The sequence below is a fragment of the Pongo abelii genome, chromosome 5 (genome assembly GCF_028885655.2).
Source record: "Pongo abelii isolate AG06213 chromosome 5, NHGRI_mPonAbe1-v2.0_pri, whole genome shotgun sequence".
Lineage (NCBI taxonomy): Eukaryota > Metazoa > Chordata > Mammalia > Primates > Hominidae > Pongo > Pongo abelii.
In genome coordinates, this window is record NC_071990.2 from 147,613,285 (window position 1) to 147,629,535 (window position 16,251).

Sequence of the window (16,251 nt, forward strand, 5' to 3'; positions counted from 1 at the left end):
CAGAAGAAATTTCTAAGCAACAAAGCATTCAAGAGGTGACCTGCTTTTTCCTGAAAGTGTGGTTATGTGTGTTCCCAAATAAATGGTTTGAAACTGGAACTTATGTTTAAAACAGAAGCAGAGCATAAAAGTTTGGAAAATTTGTACCCTGACCATTTGGTAGAAAGGAAAACCCCATTTTCTGGGGAGAAGTTTAAGCCAGCTGCAGAAATTTGCATAAGTAATGAGGAGCTGAATGTTAATCACCAAGGCAATGGGTAAATGTCTCTAGAGCATGTCAGAGATCTCCAAGGCAGATCCTCCTATCACAGGCCCAGAGGCCTAGGAGAGATAAATGGTTTCATGGGCCAGGTTCAGGGCCCCATTGCTCTGTGAAGCCCTGGGACTTGGTGCTCTGTGTCCCATTTGCTCCAGCTCCAGCTGTGGCTAAAAAGGGCCAAGGTACAGCTTGGGTCATTGCTTCAGAGGCTGCAAGCCCCAGGCCTTGGAAGCTTCCATGTGGTGTTGAGCCTATAGGTGCACAGAAGTCAAAAACTGAGGCTTGGGAACCTCCACCTAGATTTCAGAGGATGTATGGAAATGCCTGGATGTCCAGGCAGAAGTCTGTTGCAGGGGCAGGGCCCTCATAGAGAATCTCTGCAAGGGCAATTCAGAAGGGAGATGTGGGGTTGGAGCCCCCACACAGAATCCCCACTGGGGCACTGCCTAGTGGAGCTGTGAGAAAAGGGCCACCATGCTCCCGACTCCATAATGGTAGATCCACCAACAGCTTGCACTGTGTGTCTGGAAAAGCCATGGGCACTCAATGCGAGTCCACAAAGGAGCTGCCCAAGGCTATAGGAGTCTACTCCTTGCATCAGCATTCCCTCGATGTGAGACATGTGAGACATGGAGTTAAATGAGATTATTTTGGAGCTTTAAGATTTAATGACTGCCCTGTTGGCTTTCTGATTTGCATGAGGCCTATGGCCTCTTTGTTTTGGGCAATTTCTTCCATTTGGAATGGGAACATTTACTTCATGCCTGTACCTCCATTGTATCTTGGATGTAACTAACTTGCTTTTGATTTTGCTGGCTCATAGGTGGAATGGACTTGCCTTGTCTCAGATGAGACTTTGGACTTGGACTTTTGGGTTAATGCTGGAATGAGTTAAGACTGTGGGGGATTGTTGGGAAGGCATGATTTGTTTTGAAATGTGAATGGGACATGAAATTTGGGAGGGGCCGGGGTGAAATGACATGGTTTGGCTTTGTGTCCCCATCCAAATCTCATCTCAAATTTTAATCCCTAGGTGTTGAGGAAGGGACCTGGTGGGAGGTGATTAGATCATGGGAGCAGTTTCCCCCATGCTGTTCTCATGATAAGTGAATGAGTTCTCATGAGATCTGATGGTTTCATAGTGGCAGTTTCTCCTGATCTTCTGCCACTATGGGAAGCTGTCCCTTGCTTCCCCTTCACCTTTTGCCATGATTATATTTTTTTATAGCAGTGTAAGAATGACCTAATACAAGCCTTAATTCATCCTATTGTTTCTTTTGTCTTATTCTTGCTTGCTTCTTATCTCTCCCATTTGAAGAGTTTAAATTTCTAGCTGATTTTATGTGGAAAACTTTATATCCTTTTGCTCTTTTATAGCCTAGACTCATTCTTCCATGAAATACTTTATGATGGAAAGCAATGATAATTATGCATACATTCATAAGGAGGTGACTACAGTTTTGTTGATGGATATTATTTACCTTATTACCATATAAGGATGGTGAGCATTCTGTTCTTGTTACAGCGGCACATTAAATCATTGTTTTGAGATAATAGTTCAGATATTGTTTTGATTTTGATCTTGATCTCCACTAAATAGTGTATTAAATAGATTTGCCAAACCTAAATACTGATAACACTTTTTTATCCTGCTACAAATCACATACTAGATTAGATATTCTTTTGATTTTGATCTTGATCTCCACCACATTGGGTATAGATTTCCCAAACCTAAATACTGATAACAGTTTTTTACCCTGCTACAGATCACATACTGATTGTAATGTGATTTCATACTAGTACTGAATATTCATACTAACAATATTTCTGGATTCATGAACTTTTAGCATTCTTTGAACTCTTATAGATTACTGTATTTACTTGTATTTGCTAGTTTGTATGTAGCTCATTGTTGCAGTAATCCTCTTCAGTCCTACTGGGAGAACCACCCCTTAGATGTCTGCACATGTGTTATACCCTGCCTCCTATGTGAAGTCTTCATTTATAGAAAGAGAAAGTATATTTGGGTGATCTTGTCTTCTTTTGTCTCAATGCCTTCTTCTTTGATTGTTTTTGTCCTGGTACCTTCTATAGTTAACTCTTAAATAATTATCAGTAAGTTTAATTGATCATTTCAAATTAATACATTTGAAATTATTTTTTTCTTTAACACTTTTTGTATATGCATGCATCTGGCATGTTATAATCCTCAAATTCATCCTCTTTAAAATGATTAGTTTCAGCCAGCCTGAATGTGTAGTTTTTACTTGGACTGTAAAATGAATTTGAGAACCAATAAATCTGAACATTTAATTATTCCTTCAGTACAGCAATGTGATATATTAAAGATGTTCAGCTTTAGGAGCACATATTGAAACTAAATGTGGACTTCGGAGACATTACTTTCTCTAATGCAGAAAATGATAATTAAGGGGTATATATGCACAGAAATCTTTGCACATTCACTATATCTATGAAATATTCTAGGAAAGTAACGTTTAGAGCTTATCACACTCTAATGGACTTATCTAAAATTGAACTTAAGTGGCTACTAGAGGAAGTCAGATACTATGGGACACTGTGCATACCTGTAGCTTGCTGTTCTTAGAACAGACATATTCCTAGGGTAGAAGCGGAGAACCATTTAGTCCCATATGTGATGATCAGAACTTACCTCTTCCCATTTTCCTTATGTAAACATGTGGCTACTTCCCAAATTGAGATCATTTAGTCTAAAAAATGTGAACGTTGTTTAGTGCATTATTTGTGGAAAAAGAAAAAAATATATTCTCTTTGTGCTGTCTAAAAAAAAAATCCAGAAAACTCTGACACTTAGGGAAAAAAAGATCAGAACCGGAATGAGAAAGACCTTTTGTTATTGACTAGCGGTATTGTTTTCCTTCCTAAGTTTCATGGAACACACTGAAGAGTATTTGAAACTGCCTCATGTGGCTTGTCCCCTCCAGTCTGACATGGCATCATTCCATAATATAATAATGACCTGAGCAAGGCGATTATAAACTGACCCATAAGGGACCAACGTAAGCTGATCTCTCTGCTCTGCAGATGACACAAATAGAAAGCTTTGAACAAGAGTAGAAAGACACACTGCCACTTGTCTTTTCCCCTGAAAAAGCCGGGCCACATTCTGCTTGGCCAACATGTTCTCAGAGGAATGTGATTTAACTTCCACTTTTCACACAGTCAGAAGCAACACCATAGACCTGTAGGGAAGGTGATGGCCACCTGGGAGAAATTTGGATAAGTGTTTGTCACTCCAGTGTTTTCATGTGACCTGACTCTCATTCTCAATTTAGTTACATCTTGACCTGAAAATGCAGCCACAATATGCCTCTCTTCATTTGGCATACCTTAATTCATAATGGGCATGCCTGTCCTTTCCCTTCTCCCACCCTATGCAGCCTCTTCCTGATTTCCCTTGCAATCTACTAATAGAGCCTTTCTTTAGATGTCTATACATGTATTTACACTCTGTTTCCCTCTGTAGGGACTTTACTTGCAGAGAGAGAAAATATATTTGAGTCCCTGAGATATATACAAAGATACTTACCCCAAAGCAGCCTAGGCAGTTCTCCACTTCTTTGGCCAGATTGTCTGACTATTCACATATCTGGCAGCTTCTATACGACCCCTCATATAGTAAAGGAATTAATATTCCCCACTTCCTCCTAGTTTGTCTCCCCTCCTCCCTCTATCAAACGACTGATTTTTATGCATGAGATAATAGACAAGCCTTGGGTGACCTGTTTTTTTCTTTTTTTCCTTCCCTCCCCCTCTTTTTCCCTTGCGGTAAAATAGTGCTGAAGAAAGAGGGCACTAGTGTACAGCCCAGATCGCATCCTTGCACCGTCTGGATTAGAGCTGAGGCGTCTGCAAGCCGATCGTGGCCACGGTCCTCTGGCCCCGGGACCATAGCGCTGTCTACCCCGACTCAGGTACTCAGGTATGTCTCAAGTCCATGTCCTCCAAACAGACTCAGGTGAGCGGACACTTCCTCGGGTGAAACCCACCCACAACGGCAGACAAAGTCCCAGTCTATCAGATTTTCCTCCGGGTCCCAGGCGCATTCTCGCTTATGTATTTCTTTTCGTCCTGTATCCTCAGGAAGAGTCGGGACCAATGGGTGCCTGGGTTGTCTTTCTCCTTTTTCTGCCTCACCTCCTGTGCTCTCCTCGCCCGCTCCCATAGCCCCCTTTTCGTCGACTCTCACCTTGAGAAAAGGAGCAGGGGAGGAACGGGAGAGGGAGCCAACTTCAGCCCCGCAGGCGGCTGAGATTTGGCGCCTCTGTCCCCAAGCGGGTGGGTTTGGATATATACCTGCAGAAGCGGTGCAAGGTAACGAGAATGAGGGCGGAGGGGCGGTGGGGACTCCAGTGGAGGGGAGTGTGTGTGTGTGTATGTGTGTGTGTGTGTGTATGTGTGTGTATGGGTAAAGAACTCAGAGGAGGGAGGTTGAAAGAGCAAAGCAGGTCAGGGAATTGCAACTCACTGGTCAAAGCGTCCCTTGCAGGCCCTGCCAGGGAATGTCTGGCTGGACCGAGCACTGTCCAGGGTCCTGAAGGAGGCAGAGCTCAAGCTGCCGCGGCGAGAGCAACCCGGAAGCTCCCCTCCGTTCCCTTTCTAGCAACTATGCAAACCCCAAAGCAAGCGCAGGACCCCCTCTAACGTGTCCACCCACCGCGGGAAACAAGTTACCTTATCTGCTCCCCTTCTTCTTGAACATACACAGCAAGCCTGACTTCTTAGGGGGAAACATACCAAACTCCTCCATACGGAGACTTTACCAGGCGTTGCCTTAGTAACTAATGTGGATTTTCTTCAAGCTGGCAAATTTATATTTACAGCTGATTGTATGTCAGGGTTTCTTCAACCCCTCAAAATTAAAGTAAAAGGTGCACCTTTGTTTACGTTTATTTTAAAGTCGCGCTTCCACCTTTACAATGAGTTTCCAAATTTTCTTCTGAAAAAAAGTTGATCTTTTCCAATCCGGAAAGTTCTCTTGGGTTGAAGGACCTAGCTCCTCCCCTCCTCTCTGCTCACCTTCTCCACCGCCCTCCAAGTTAGAAAGCATGATAGGTTTTAGGGGACCAGGAAAAGACTTTAGGCTGGAGGAGCGGGCGAGTTGGCGGGGCTCTGCGCCGCCCGGACCCGTGAGGACAGAGCGGGCAGGACACTCCGCCTTCCTCAGTGACCACGGCTGCGTTCCAAGCTGTTCCTGCAGCCGATATCAGGATGTGCCGAAATGAAACGGACAAGGCAACTGTTCACATTACAGACCCCAGAGTTTTAACATAGGTCCACTGATGACAAGGTTGTGATTTTTCTCTGTCTTTTGTCAGCAGCATCTAGCTCACCGCTGCCAACATGACTTCCACTGTACTCTTGATCAATTTACCTTGATGCACTACCGGTGAAGAACTGGGATTCGAATTCCCTTACAAACGCCTCCAGCTTGTAGAGGCGGTTGTGGAGGACCCAGAGGAGGAGACGAAGGGGAAGGAGGCGGTGGTGGAGGAGGCAAAGGCCTTGGACGACCATTGTTGGCGAGGGGCACCACTCCGGGAGAGGCGGCGCTGGGCGTCTTGGGGGTGCGCGCCGGGAGCCTGCAGCGGGACCAGCGTGGGAACGCGGCTGGCAGGCTGTGGACCTCGTCCTCACCACCATGGTCGGGCTCCTCTTGTTTTTTTTCCCAGCGATCTTTTTGGAGGTGTCCCTTCTCCCCAGAAGCCCCGGCAGGAAAGTGTTGCTGGCAGGAGCGTCGTCTCAGCGCTCGGTGGCCAGAATGGACGGAGATGTCATCATTGGAGCCCTCTTCTCAGTCCATCACCAGCCTCCGGCCGAGAAAGTGCCCGAGAGGAAGTGTGGGGAGATCAGGGAGCAGTATGGCATCCAGAGGGTGGAGGCCATGTTCCACACGTTGGATAAGATCAACGCGGACCCGGTCCTCCTGCCCAACATCACCCTGGGCAGTGAGATCCGGGACTCCTGCTGGCACTCTTCCGTGGCTCTGGAACAGAGCATTGAGTTCATTAGGGACTCTCTGATTTCCATTCGAGATGAGAAGGATGGGATCAACCGGTGCCTGCCTGATGGCCAGTCCCTCCCCCCAGGCAGGACTAAGAAACCCATTGCGGGAGTGATCGGTCCCGGCTCCAGCTCTGTAGCCATTCAAGTGCAGAACCTGCTCCAGCTCTTCGACATCCCCCAGATCGCTTATTCAGCCACAAGCATCGACCTGAGTGACAAAACTTTGTACAAATACTTCCTGAGGGTTGTCCCTTCTGACACTTTGCAGGCAAGGGCCATGCTTGACATAGTCAAACGTTACAATTGGACCTATGTCTCTGCAGTCCACACGGAAGGTAGGCATTATATTTGGGAAAGAAGGGTACTGAGAAAGTCAGGGCAATGCATGATGTGCTCCTGGGATCATAGTATTGTTCCTGTTTATTTCTAGCACTGTGGGGAATGGAGTTTATCCTTCTCAGTACTGCCCACCCAGGCATTGCCTTTTATCCTCATTTCCTTACAATTATAGTGTAGGAAAATTGTACCCCATAGAATATCTGAGGATAGTAGGAGCTGAAAGGGTATCAAACTTTCTATGCAAAGTGTCCAGCAGTAGATTTGACCTGAATACTTGTTTGCCCTCATATTTTGAGTTTGCGTTTGGAAGGCTTATTTGTCCAAGGTGTTATATTGCCCTTCAGTGACTGGCTACGACTTTCCAGGTGTAGTGAGTTAATTCAGTGTGAGTGATTGGCAAAAAGAAGTTACTGTTCCACAAATAGGACTTCAAAGCTTTATCTTTCTTGAACAGTTGAAGGTTTTTTTTGTCCTCTTGTACCCCTTCTTACATATCCAAAACTTTTCTGTGAATGTAGGATTAATGCAGTCATCTCCCTCAGTATATCACAAACTTATATTTTTACTTCTGGAGTACCTTAGTTACAAAGAAAAAGTAAGTAATTTAAATCATGTATTTTCTTCTTACTTTATAGGCTAAAATCATCCAGATTCCCTCATTTCCCCAAGAATTATCTTGTTTTATGAGAAATAACACTGGTGACCACTTGGATTTGAGTTTTGGTTTCTAGTCTTTTTTCTTCTAACACAATGAACTTACATATTAGAATTAAAGTTAGATCAGTTATAAAATACTAATGAATGGATAACAGATATTAGGTTTATAATGTCTTTCTAAAATGCAATAGATTAACCTAAGGTTAAAAGTTTTGATTTTTCCAGAGACTTATGGATGTGAATTTTCAAAAATATTTTTATATAAAGATTTTCTATACTCTCTTCACCTTAGGTTATATACATTTTTTAATAAAAGGGGATTTCTGAGCTCAGCTACTCTTAAGTCCCCCAGTAGGTTTATGAAAAAGCTGAAGCCCTGGTTATAAATTAACATCTAGGACAATTCACATGTATAAGCTGGCATAAGAAGACAATCTTGCTGGTATATCTGTATTCATATTTCTTCAAGTCAAATGATTTTCAAGAAGCCATAGACATGGCTCCATGTTCTTTTAATATTTCCATAATATTCAGTTACTGGTGTGAGGTCTGATTATAGAAATTGACAGCATCCATAGTGAAGTGATTATATGGTTATCATTATTGAAAACACATACTTTATAAAGGGAACAGAATTTTCAGAACAAACATAAATGATATAGAATTACACATAATTTCAGATTTTGCTTTTGGAAAAAATTATCTGCTGTGATATTATAACTTTATAACAACTGACTTATGCTTCTGAAGCTTGATTTTTAATCATGAACTGCGTATCTCTTTTTGAACAAAAATTCATTACTTTTTTAAGACTCAAAGTATTAGTTCCTTGTATTTTAATATTTAACTTTACTACATGTTAATGTTTAGCATAGTTTCTTTAGTGCTTGCTTAAATGAAACATCCTGAAAGAGCAAGTTAAAATGTGTTAAATATCATCATTGGATAGATCCAAAGATGATGGCAAAGAGAATGGCAAAATCTAGATTGAATGTGATTTATTTAAATATTTAATAATATTTCCCCCATTGAGCTAGATAATTGATTATTAATATTGGAAGTATAAATTCTTTCTTCAGGAAGAAGTAATGCTTCATCATTTTTAAACAGTAGTTTTATTTTCCATATTTTATTATAAGATTGTTTTATTTGGTGAGAGGTGGCTAATAGTGAGTTGCTTTCTGAGGAGTAGAATTGTTTTTGGAAAATGAATTGAACATGTTTTCACTAATTTTGCTGCGAAAGGACTAATATTATAATTTTGCCCATGTGTTAGTTTGGATTACTATGTTTCCTTTCTGCCTTCTGATTGGTGTTGTATGGCAAAGACGATGTCTCTGTACTATTATAGTAATTGATTCCAGACTACATTGTGTTCACAGAACAGCATCATAGCAATATGTGGGGTTTATTTTATTACCAAGCAGTTACACCATTCACCTTGCCATTCATATATAATACCTTGTTTCTTCTCAAAGGGAATTAGTTACTTCTCTTATTAAACGTAACATGTGTAAAAACCGAACTGCATTTATTTCCTTCTATCTGGAAAGGAATTTTGTGTAAGCTCCCACTGAAGATTCATTTTTCCTGAGGTTTTGCCCTCCTGCTTTTCAGGGCCCCATAGTGTACTGGTCTACAGGCACTTTATTGGATCATTTAGTAATTTTACTGCTTTCAGACTGATGGGGTCGCTTACTGGTGACAGTTCCCTGTCAAATAGCAGAGAAGACCACATATCAGGGTTGTCTCTGTCATCTGAGCACTATTCAGCAAGGAAGCCAGTTTGTCTGGATATTGGCAACTTAGGGCTTAGAAATTCTGGGGCCTCTCATGACCTTCATCTCTCCTTTCCAAATCAGCCATTCCCTAGTCAATTCATTATCATCGTTTCTTGTATTAGAAGTTAACCAAGAATAGTTAATACCAAAAGCTAAGTGACTGGACTAGTGTACCTTCATTTCTGTAGTTAATTGTGAGATTATCTTGAAATCATATTGTTTTTGAATGGTACAGTTGTTTTTATATTACTTTTTTTTATATTGAAGCTAAACTTGCAGATATTTTCTGTTTTGTTTTGTATTTTAACCAGTTACGATTTAGTTTTTATATTCTTTTACATTCTTTTCAATCTTATATCGTATTATTTGTACCACACTTGATACATGACAATTATTAATTTACATAAAATGAAAGAAAATCAGTACACATAAAGTTACCTGCAATGCAATAGACTCTCCAGAAATTGTTCCTGATTGGCTCTGGAGGCAAATGTTAAGATGAGTCTGTCGAGGGGGAGGCAGGATATTGGAGTAATGGAGCCTTATCCACAAATAAAGTTTGAATGCACTTTGGAGCCAGCTGCCTACCTGGAATGTGAGTCTTTAAATATGCTAAGTATATAGTAGAGAAATAGCCTACCGCCGATAAGAATATCTCAGCCAAGGACACTGTATTTTGTTCTTCTGATAAAATAACAGATTCCTCATCAAAAAAACAAATTTATCATTTCAAATGATTTTTGAAAACAGTACTTAAAAATAACTGTAGTTAATAAAACTCAAAGCATTGAACAAGTCCAATAAAAATGTTCTTTGAGCTTGTAGCTACAAGAATTTTTTTTGAGTGGATAAATTTTCATTTATTACTTTCATGTATTTATTTATCTTAAGCCTTTCTTCTAGTATTTTGTCTCAGATACTTAGATAAGTATTGATATAATAATGAATTTAGTGATGCTGCTTCCCTTATTAAAATATCCACTTTAAGGTAAACTTTTCTTTCCAGTTAGATTTTGATTTTGGTGTAACATTTTTTTGACATTTGCTTACATTTTGTATAAAATTGGCCTTTTTGAGCTTCTTTCCAAAATCTGATTTTTTCCTTTTTAAGTACTTTTTAATTTGATATAAAACAATTAAAAAGTCTAATGACATCAGAAAAAAGTCCTCCTAAGTCATAAATACATACTTTGATTAATGCAATTACCTGCAATAATTTTATATCTACTAAATATCATATTTCCTATGTACCAGTAATTTTCTATATATCTTTCTTGTCTTGATTGCAACCTACTTCAAAGGAAATTATCTTAATACATTGCTCATTTTATCATATAGTAAGAAATAGGAGTGTTTTGAAAGGTTATTCAGGCCAACTAATAAAAGATGCTTAGAACATCACATTACATGCTTGCCCACGCTCAAAGCTTTCTAATTGTGATTAGGGTTTCTAATTAGAGTAGGAGTATATCGGAGTTAAACTGAGAGCAGAATTTCACCTGACTTTTAGTCAGTTCTTCTATATAATGACCTAAAACAGATTTCTTGAAGTTTCCACCAATCCTTCATTGAAGACTAGGAGTCATCCAAAACATTCAAGCTTCTTTTCCATGTGACATTTATCATTAATTAATAATCTCTCTTTTATAGTATAGCTCTCCAGTTCCTTCACTCATGCATTTCATTTTTTACTTCCCTTACCATCATAGCTGACTAGAGTAGATCTTACATCAATTAACATCCCAAGGTCTTTTCAGAAGTGCTGCTATTAAGCCATATCTCCTTCCTTTTATGCTTGAACAGTTATTAATTTTGTTACTGTTACCATTAGATTCAAGAGGAGGACTTGAATTTTTTCCCTTTAAATGTAAAATTATTAGCTTCCATCTGCCTTTCTAACATCAGTAAGTTCTGGGATTTTGATTGTTTAATTTATCTTAGTATTCCAGCTTTGTGTCTCCAGGATTTAACTGTATACGTTAAAACCTAAATAAGATAAGGGTCGAAAGTAAAATCTCAAACCCTTTCACGAGCGAACTACCTGGCTAATTCTGGTGTTCACTCAGCCTATTATGAATTCCTTCTATACAGTGTTTTTCCTCCTCATACTATACTACCTTGCAAATGTATAAATGGCTATATGTAATTTAAATGAAAAGTCATCACAACAGATGACTTTAAGTAAAGATTTACTGCATAAAAACTTTAAATAACAATTTTGAAGACTTAATTTCAGTTACTAAGTAGTTTTTACTTTAAGGGGAGTGCAGTTTAAATACATGTAAAGTAAGTAAAAGCAATCACAGTATAGACATTTATAAACATGAGTTTATTCAATTGTAGGGAACTGAAAGAATATATTAGTGGTGCAATTATCTAGAGAAAACCTGGAGAAAAGGGAATTTTGGTTAGGGTTTTGTTTGGAAATATAGCATTTGTAAAAGAGGCGGTATTGAAAGTGCTGTCATGGTGTGAAAAAAAAACAGATTTGCTTATCTGGAGGAAAGAGTCTGGGCTAAGAACTAATAATAAAAACAGAAGTAGGTCCTAATATTCTGTGATTACATCAGTCTTTATAGACATGAAGGACAAGTAATGGAGAATCTTGAAGTGTGTGACAAAGAGTTTTGGTTTCAAGAAAGATACATCCAAGCACAGTTAGACATATGAACTTTGGCCAAGAGAACATATATTATTGGCAAAAGTTGGTGAGTGGACAAAAGAAAAGCCAGATATTGTTACGAGATACTTTATTTGTAATTTTTTAACAAGTGTTCATATCCAAGTAAAACCTTGTTTATCCATAACCTTGATTCTCTAGCTATCTACTTTATACTTGAGAGTTAGTCTCTTTAAACAACAACATTTACATTTAAAACATTTTATGAGGTGATCTTTGCAAACACTACTGTAAAGTCCCCTAACTTCTTTTAAAGACAGTGCTCAATTTAATGGACATTTCCCTTGAATATACCAACTTATTGTGAACATAAATTGTTACCTTGTGCTGGAATATGGTGGTAATCTTGGAGCCTGTTAAAAAAAATAAGGCCATTTATTATTACTCAAAATGGCCACAAATTGCCATACTTAAAAATTTTTATCTTTATTTTTTTCTTTTATATCTTGGCTGGATTTATTAAACTCATTTTTAAAGTCATTAATCAGTATTTAGCAAACAGCTATTATGTGCATAGAATTAGAGTGAAATCCAAAGATGAAAAAAATGACACTTTCATTATTTTGAGTAAGCTTGAACTCTTTGTGATTCCTTTGCCACACAATCACCCTGTGACTACATTTATCTTGCTGCAAATTTTATAAGAAGCTGTCCTTCATAGGGTAGGTGGTGATGGCAGCTTCCATTTTATGTTTCTACCATGTGGCTTGGCAGTAGCTGTCCTTCTATAAGTATTAAAATTTTTGCCCTTATGATATAGGGAGCTAATATACAATAACTGCTTTTGTGGATTTTCAATAACTGTGCAGTGACTGGAGTGATGGGTTCACAAAGAGACTTATCAAAAGTCGTGTTTTCAGCATACACTTTTTTAAGAGCACAGAGGGCTGGGGAACCACATCCAGAAAAGAATACTTTGGTGAACACCTACAACCACTAAAAAAACTCATGGCACATGCTGTTCTGATATATGTTGGAAGCAGCATGTCAGTAGGAGAAGGTTGTCAATTTTCAGAGAAGCTGTAGTTGAAAACCAGAGTCAAGACAAGGCATAAAGCCTTGTCAAAATGTCACTGTCTTATGCAACAGAGAGTTATCATTAGATTCTAAATTTATATAGAAATATTTGCTTCTTTTTTCTGTTTATTCTCTGTGAATGTCTACAACATTTAAAATCTTAACTTACATGAGAAATTATAATTTTAATTACCTTCGGTATTCCAGAAAGCTTTACTCTCTTAAACTTAAGGCATTGTAGTACCAAATAGAACATTAATGTTTTTATGAAGAGGATTGCTTCTCAGAAATCTCCAATTATCAATTTTAGGATTATATATTTTATTTATTTCATAGCCAACAAATTAAAGATTCAAGGCAATTATCTAAATATCCAGGTAAAAGCCTTAATTGATAGTTGAAGCACAGGATTTTGAGAGGCACAAATTCTTTGATTACCTAGTAACTTATTTGCCTTCTAATAAAGACATTTATAAATAAACACATGTGACTATTATGCATCACATATTTTTCTTGGTGCTAGTAACACATAAATTAAAGTAATAAAAATCACAATAATAGTAACTATTATTACTACTATTATTAATATTATTTTCCTCAAGGGTCCCATATTTGTTGGAAGAGACATAGAAATATATAGACAGTTATAGGCTCATGGGTTATAAAGAAAATGTTTAATTACTGTTTTGAAAAATGCACAAAACATATGGGAAATACTGTATGCATGCACATCTCAGTTTCATTTGTAAAATGGGAATTCTAATCACTACCATGTTATATTCCTCACAGCAGCGTTTCAAAGAATAAGAAGATGGTACCCATAAATACATTTCAGCTGTTTTTCTTAAACTGCCACCAAAGAGATGACTTCTTCTCAGCTGATGAATATTAAGCAAGTCCAAGAAGCCAGTTAATTGGATACAGATTTTCGACCCTAAACCTAGTAATATAAGATTAAAACGAAATTCGTGATTAAGATAAAGGTGTAGCATCTACCATAGATTTTAGGAAACTTTCTTGTTACAAATGAGAAAACAAAAGCCCAGAAAAATTAAACAAAATGAGATGCTCAAGATCATAAAATTCATCAGTAGCAAAGCTAGGACTAATTTAGCTTTGTTTTAGATACTTTCTTAAGCCAAAGTTTTCTTTCTTTCTTTCTTTCCTTTTTAACCCTCATGCACTCCTCTCATGTGAGGTCCATACCATTTAGCTCAACTGTGTCTTTCCAACTTTGGTGCTGTCATTTGGCAGCTTCTAGGAGACTCCTCTTCTGAAAACGCATTCTGCTGTTAGTCTTCCTCTTAATGTCAGCTCTTGACTTAGTTTTGGATGACTCCAACATTCATGTGTTTGCCCCATCAATACCTATCCTCATAGCTCATTGATCTCAGCTCTGTGTTCCTTGCCTTCTCTTTAGCAAACCACTTACCCTGACCACAATCTGGTACCCTGGCCTTGCCAATAACTATTTTATCTATAAATTTTTAAACATGAGAAAGTCACTGAAAAATAGAAGCCTCTCCTTTTCTTCAACTTCTTTTGCTCCCACCTCACCTGCTGTCCACATTTCTCTGGAAGGTCTGAATAAAGCCATTTTCTCAGCTGATCTGGTTTCCCTTCTGCATCTGAGCAACTCTACTTCCATATTTGTGCTTGTTATCATCTTGTAATAAAGCTCCTTTCGCAGAGAAAATAAACTTTCAATGTAGAGTGACTACTCCACATGAAGCTCTATTTCAGGAGATTATAAATTAGCCATTTTTTTTTTCTCCAGCTCCTTCAGGACAGAAAGGTAAAATAAGACCAGAATTAAACACCTTGTTAAAATGAAAGAAGAAAGGATGCCTTCTCTGTGAGGGTTGTGGTTAACAGTGGGAGATGACACATGGTCAGGCATCTCTGTGACACCATCTCTACCACAAGTAACTAGAAGTGGTATGGAGTGGATAAGGATGAGAAAATTAGAGAAGGGTGGCTAGAGTTGAAATCCAGAGGTCTGGAATAGGATTGACTCAAGGGATTCATAGAATTAGGCATGCTTAGAGAGCTATCAGGGTGAAGTATACAGAAAACAGTCCCCTAAGTTTATTATACAGATAAGATGCAACAGTGCTCCATATAGGGCTAGGTAGATGTAATAGATGTAAGATGTCATTATTGTTGTCATGCTATTCTAACCTTAATTAGGAAGATGCCCTTAGCTTAGATGAGCCTGTGTGAAGTAAATACAGGGAAGTTCTGGGGTGGAGATGTGAAAATAAAGAGGAAAAATGCTGATTTACTAACACTGAGTGGCGCATATTCAACTTCTCATTCTCTCCCTTTATAAAAATTGCACTCACAGCATGTGGCCCTCAATGCAAATCTTTTGATTGGACAGCATATTCCACAGCTATTGTTAAACAATCAGGGGCAGTTTCCTCTGTTCTCTGTGGTGCTATAACACATTTTATAATTTGTTTGTTATAAAAGGTAGAACAAAAAATAAACAAAATGCTGATAGTATGTTCAAGAGAAAAAAACTTTATGAAAGATTTTAAAAGTTTATATGAGGATATTGAAATAGTGGAAACAGCTTATAATAAAGAAATTAAATATCCCTTTTTTTGGATAAATAAATACATTGTTTGTTATTTTCAGGTTTTGGTTAACAGGTACTACTCTACTGGCAGAGAAGAAGTCATGTCCAGATTCCTATCTCAATTTTTATGTTTTGTAGCACATTCTTTGGTTTGACCAATGCTATAGTCATTGAGGAGTAGAGATAGTGGAATTATAGTCTTCCTTTTAAGAAGTTCACCACATAGTGATTACTATTCAGTTTGCTAAGTGCAACCATAGGAGTAGGCATGAGGTAGAGAGACAACAGAGAGAACTGTGATTAGCTCCCTCTGGTCCAGGGAAGAAGTGAGGGAAAGCTCATAGAAGGTCCCCAGAAAAGGTGACATTTGAAGTTCACTATATCCGAGGAAACAAAGAAGTAAATTTAGTAAAAGCACTGACATAGAAAGCAAAATATACTCAGGGACCTCTAAGAATATCATTAACTCTAAAGTATATGTCCTGGGAAAATGAGTGGGGAAGATCAAACTGAACAGAGAGAAAGAGCCTAGGTCATGATGGGACATACTTATCAAGCCAAGAAAATTAGACTCTTGGAAACATGGTGAGCCAGTGAAGAATTTTATGCAGGAAGAAACCAAGATCAGATTATATTTTGGAAAGGGCATCTGGAAAGCTTTGGAGAAGACAGATTAAGAAAAGGAGTCAAATTGGAAATTAGGAGACAAATCTGAAGGCCATTGATGGTTGAGGGAAGTGGAGAAGGAAAGGCCAGTTCAATTAATTAATTTTGTCAAGAGATCATTAGAGTTTTACTAAAGAAAGTGTCAATGGAAAAGGAGAGGAGAGAGTGAATTTGACTTTCTATGTAGCAGGGAGGTTAGTGTTTAGTGAATGATTGGTTA

General features: G+C 38.5%; 1 protein-coding gene across 3 annotated transcripts in view; it reads left to right on the top strand.

Annotated features, from left to right (window-relative positions):
• The first annotated feature begins 4,086 nt into the window (after positions 1-4,086).
• GRM1 (glutamate metabotropic receptor 1) overlaps positions 4,087-16,251 on the top strand; it is a 420,592-nt gene continuing 408,427 nt past the window's right edge. For 2 of the 3 annotated variants that reach the window (XM_024248538.3, XM_024248540.3), the window contains exons 1-2: positions 4,087-4,223; positions 5,620-6,642. In XM_024248538.3, the coding sequence (XP_024104306.2) occupies positions 5,943-6,642 (700 nt within the window). In that variant the 5' untranslated portion in view covers positions 4,087-4,223; positions 5,620-5,942. The remainder of the gene's footprint in view (positions 4,224-5,619; positions 6,643-16,251) is intronic. The other variant, XM_054558275.2, reaches the window with a different exon arrangement.